This window comes from Scylla paramamosain, unplaced genomic scaffold (genome assembly GCF_035594125.1).
Source record: "Scylla paramamosain isolate STU-SP2022 unplaced genomic scaffold, ASM3559412v1 Contig4, whole genome shotgun sequence".
Classification (NCBI taxonomy): domain Eukaryota; kingdom Metazoa; phylum Arthropoda; class Malacostraca; order Decapoda; family Portunidae; genus Scylla; species Scylla paramamosain.
The window spans coordinates 2,020,001-2,025,000 of record NW_026973669.1 but is presented as its reverse complement, the minus strand read 5'-3'; the positions used below and the strand labels follow the sequence as shown (position 1 = coordinate 2,025,000).

The window sequence follows — 5,000 nt, the reverse complement described above, 5'->3', positions numbered from 1 at the left end:
CACACTGTAACTTATTTTATTTTATTTTTTATTTATTTTTATTTATTTTTTTCACCAAATATGTTTCCAGAGGCTAGACGGATTACTAGTAGTGACCTTATTGGTGATTTTCCTCCTGATAGTGTAGATGACTTGTTAATTAAACTAATACTGGAAAGACGAGCACCCTTGAGAACCCCAATAACTTCCCCTGCAGCCTGTTAAACTGTTAAACTGTCACTGGAACCAAGAAAACACCCTTAAGAACCCCAATAACTTCCCCTGCAGGCTGTTAAACTGTTAAACTGTCACTGGAACCATGAAAACACCCTTGAGAACCCCAATAACTTCCACTGCAGCCTGTTAAACTGTTAAACTGTCACTGGAACCAAGAAAACACCCTTGAGAACCCCAATAACTTCCCCTGCAGCCTGTTAAACTGTTAAACTGTCACTGGAACCTTGAAAACACCCTTGAGAACCCCAATAACTTCCCCTGCAGCCTGTTAAACTGTCACTGGAACCAAGAAAACACCCTTGAGAACCCCAATAACTTCCCCTGCAGCCTGTTAAACTGTTAAACTGTCACTGGAACCATGAAAACACCCTTGAGAACCCCAATAACTTCCACTGCAGCCTGTTAAACTGTTAAACTGTCACTGGAACCAAGAAAACACCCTTGAGAACCCCAATAACTTCCCCTGCAGCCTGTTAAACTGTTAAACTGTCACTGGAACCATGAAAACACCCTTGAAAACCCCAATAACTTCCCCTGCAGCCTGTTAAACTGTTAAACTGTCACTGGAACCATGAAAACACCCTTGAGAACCCCAACAACTTCCCCTGCAGCCTGTTAAACTGTTAAACTGTCACTGGAACCATGAAAACACCCTTGAGAACCCCAATAACTTCCACTGCAGCCTGTTAAACTGTTAAACTGTCACTGGAACCATGAAAACACCCTTGAGAACCCCAATAACTTCCCCTGCAGCCTGTTAAACTGTTAAACTGTCACTGGAGCCATGAAAACACCCTTGAGAACCCCAATAACTTCCCCTGCAGCCTGTTAAACTGTTAAACTGTCACTGGAACCATGAAAACACCCTTGAGAACCCCAATAACTTCCCCTGCAGCACTATTAAAAGCAATAGGAGCCACACACTGCAATACTTAACACTACGATGGTTAATTGCAAAGAACCTAACAAGCACTTAAGCACTCACAACACGAGACATGCGGTATTAAGTAAACAAACATAAGTAACACTACAAAAGATATAGTTAGTGGCGCGCGCACACACACACACACACACACACACGCACACATACGCACATGTCTATCCTCTATGTACGTTTCAGAGCAAGACAGATCCAACCTTCACGCACACACGTACGTACACAACTGAGAGCCGGTGAGAGAGAGAGAGAGAGAGAGAGAGAGAGAGAGAGAGAGAGAGAGAGAGAGAGAGAGAGAGAGAGAGAGAGAGAGAGAGAGAGAGAGAGAGAGAGAGAGAGAGAGAGAGAGAGAGAGAGAGAGAGGAGTGGAGGAGGAGGAGGAGGAGGAGGAGGAGGAGGAGGAGGAGGAGGAGGAGGAGGAGGAGGAGGAGGAGGAGGAGGAGGAGGAGGCTCATTTACAGAAATCATCTCATCTTTTGCTTCATCCTCCTCCTCCTCCTCCTCCTCCTCCTCCTCCTCAGAGAGAGAGAGAGAGAGAGAGAGAGAGAGAGAGAGAGAGAGAGAGAGAGAGAGAGAGAGAGAGAGAGAGAGAGAGAGAGAGAGAGAGAGAGAGAGAGAGAGAGAGAGAGAGAGTAGTGACTTACTCTCCTCTCTTCCCACACAGCTGACTGGGTAAACAAAGATGAAAGAAAATGAAAGGAGGGCATCTCTCTCTCTCTCTCTCTCTCTCTCTCTCTCTCTCTTGTCTGTCTCATACACACACACATACACACACAGTATACAGGTGTAAACAAGACACGACCACGGCCAGGTAAACACGCCTTAATTAATATACCTGTGCACCTTCAACCCCACCCGGACACACACGCACAGACACACACACGTGTACAGTTTAAGTGTACACAGGCGCGGGGACGCACACACAGGGGGTCTACACTACACACACGGGTGTTAGCCGCCACACGGGCCTAACCGGCGGGGGGCGGACACCCCTGGGGGAGGCCCCAGGCTCTCGTCCAGGCTCTCAGCGGACGTGGGCGCGGCGGGGGTGAGCGGGGCCAGGCTGGTGAAGGAGGCGGGGCGGGGCGGGATGTGCAGCTGCACGCGGTAGCGAGAACTGGCTGACAGTGAGCGGGGCCGCGGCGGGGCGGCGCGCGGCGCCTCGCGGGGCACGGACAGGGAGTCTCGGCGGCGACGGGGCGACCGCGGCGGCTTGTCACTGTCTGTAGGGCACGGCGCGGCCGTGGCCGTGAGAGCGTCCTGCCGCTGATATGGGCGGGGCCACGCCCACCCCGGAGACGGCTCGCGTGCTGGTGGGGTCGGGGCACCGCTGCTCTGCTGCCATGCTGGAGCGTCCCACGGAGTGGAGGGTTCCTGCCGGGCCGGGACTGGGGAGGCGTCCCGCCTGACGGAGCTGAGGGGGGCGGAGCACCCCCAGGGAGTGGCGGGTTCCTGCCACGCCGGGCTGGACTCACGGGCGGGCTGGTCCCAGGGCGGAGCTTCACTGTGGGCGGGGTGGTGCCAGGGGCAGGCGTCGCAAGTAGGGGCAGGGGCTGGGGTGGGCTGCTGCCAGGGTTGGCTGGGGTCACAGTCCTGCCAGGGCGGAGCGGGGCTGGAGGAGGCCTGCTGCCAGGGCGGGGACGGGGAGGCTCGCTGAGGCGCTGATGGGGCGGCGTGGCAGGGTGATGGGTGTATGGAGGGCGTGGCGCGGGCGTAGGGCGTGGCGTGGGCGGTGTCCTGCAGGGGCGTGGCGGCCTCGGGCATGAAGTATTCGTGCAGTGTGCACACAGTGGCGCGGCGCGGCGTGGGCGGCGTGGGCGGGGCGGGACGCCACAGAGGTGCGGTGCTGGAGTCCGTGGAGGCCTCGTCGTCCGTGGTGGTGGTGGTGGTGGTGGTGGTGGTGGCCCAGCATGGCGCGGCGTGCACCAGGCCGGGGCTGCAGCCCCCGGGAGAGGAGCGCCCCGAGCCCCCCGAGGCTGAGGTGGAGCAGCATGACTCCGGGGACAGGGGGCGCCCGCCCCCGCCGGAAACTCGCCGCTGTCCGTGTCCGTATCCGTATCCAGGGCGGCGTCGGGCCCCGCGGGGCGCCCACCCCCCACCACCACCACCACCTCCCCCTCAGACAAGTTTACCTCCACCTCCCCCGCGGAGGAGAAGCGCCCCGCGGGGTGTGCGGGGGCCGGGGCGGGGCTGGGGCTGTCCGAGGTGAGGGACTCGCGGGAGGGGGTGCGGGACGGGCACAGGCTGGGGCGCGCTTCCTCCACCCACGAGCGCCACCAGGGCGTGGGTGAGGGCGTCAGGGAATCCCGGTGTGCCGCGGGGCCCGGGGACACCCTCCGGGGCCGTGACGGGGGTGTGGGAGGCAGGGAGGGTGGACGTGGGCGCCGCCGACACCCCGGGCTGCCGCGGGCCTCTGCAGCAGGGAGCTGGGGCGCCTCCACGCACACGGAGCGGGCCCTGGGGCGCGGCGCGGGGGCGGGGCGCAGGCTCTCCTGGCTGCGGCTGCGGAGCCTGACGGGGCGCGGCGGGGCCGTGGTGGCGAGCGGGGCTGTCACCGTGGGCGTGACGGTCACTGCTGTGACGGGCAAGGGTGCGGCTGTCACTGCTGTGACGGGCGTGGGCGTGAGCGGCGGCATGAGCGTGGGTGGCCTGTAGGGCGTGGGTTTGGATACGAGAGGCGGCGTGGGCGTGCGGGCGGTCAGCCTGATGGGCGTCACCTTGGCCGTGGCGGTGAGGGTGATGGTAGGCGTGGACGTGGCCAGGGAGGGCACGTGTGGGTGGGTGGCAGCCAAGCGGGGCGCGGGCGTGGGCGCGGCGTGGCGACGCTGGAAGTCCAGATCTTGGTGGGACAGGGAGCGGGGCGGGGCGGGGGACGTGGTGCACCGGATGTGGGGCGCGGCGGGGCCCCCCTCCCCGCCGCCAATGTTTATAAATGCCCGGCTGGCGAAGGCCCGCACGCCCTTCCTGCGGGTGGGCGGCGTGGGCGTGGGGGGGCCGCGCCCTGACTCACTGCTATTCTTGACGCCCTGTGAGTGGTGAGCGAGGTCTGGGGCGGCAGGGGTGACCGGGGCAGGGGTGGCCTGGCAAGCTGGGGTGGTGGGGGGCGGGGGTGCCCGGGGGGCGGGTATTTGTGAGTGCTGGCAGCGGCCTGACCCACCTGCGCCCCGTCACTTTTAGACCACGCGGAGGCGCCTCCCCCCGGCGGGGCCACCGTGCACGTGGCGGTGGTGGCGGGCTGGGTGAGCACGCCCCGCAGGCGCGGCGCCGCAGCCCCGAAGGCGTGCAGGATGCCGGAGAAGTACTTCCTGGGCCCAGAGGGCGCCTTGTCCCCCTCGGCCTTGCGGGGCCGCTGCGGGGGACGTCCCGGGGGCTCGAAAGGGTACGTGGCGGAGGCCACATTGTTCTCTGACACACAGGGACGGCCCAGGGACTGGCTCGGAGCGGGAGCGGGGGCGGGGGCTGGCGCCTGGGGCTGTGCCGACACTTCACTGCGCTGCGGGGGTGGCAGGCTGTGGGGCGCGGGGCCGCCCATGGGTACCTCCAGGAAGCTCCTGCGGGTGGTGTGCCCTGCCCCCCTGCGTCCCCCCACGGACACTTGCACGCGGCGCACCTCGGGGCCCGGCGCGACGCCCCCGAGGGAGTCCAGGCTGAAGGCGCGGCGCACCACGCCCGCTCCACTATCCCCCGGCGAGGGCGTGGCGGGCGAGGCGTGCTGTGGGCGGCGCGGCAGGGGGGGCGTCAGGTGTATGGTGAGGTTGGTCCTGTTCATGGCGGCGGCGTGGCGCCCCTGACTGGTGGCGGTGGCGGTGGTGGCGGTGGCGGTGGTGGCGGCGGCGGCGGTGGTGGT

At 63.1% G+C, this 5,000-nt stretch overlaps 1 protein-coding gene across 4 annotated transcripts in view; it reads right to left on the bottom strand.

Moving 5' to 3' along the window:
* The window catches only part of LOC135096575 (dnaJ homolog subfamily C member 7-like), a 36,604-nt gene that overhangs the window by 15,467 nt on the left and 16,137 nt on the right, over nt 1–5,000 (bottom strand). The window contains exon 1 of one of the 4 annotated variants that reach the window (XM_063998164.1): nt 2,127–3,052. The exons of the other annotated variants lie outside the window; for them this stretch is intronic. Within the exon in view, the coding sequence (XP_063854234.1) occupies nt 2,127–2,917 (791 nt within the window). The 5' untranslated portion in view covers nt 2,918–3,052. Of the gene's footprint in view, nt 1–2,126; nt 3,053–5,000 lie in introns of those variants that run through there. 4 annotated transcript variants of the gene reach the window in all.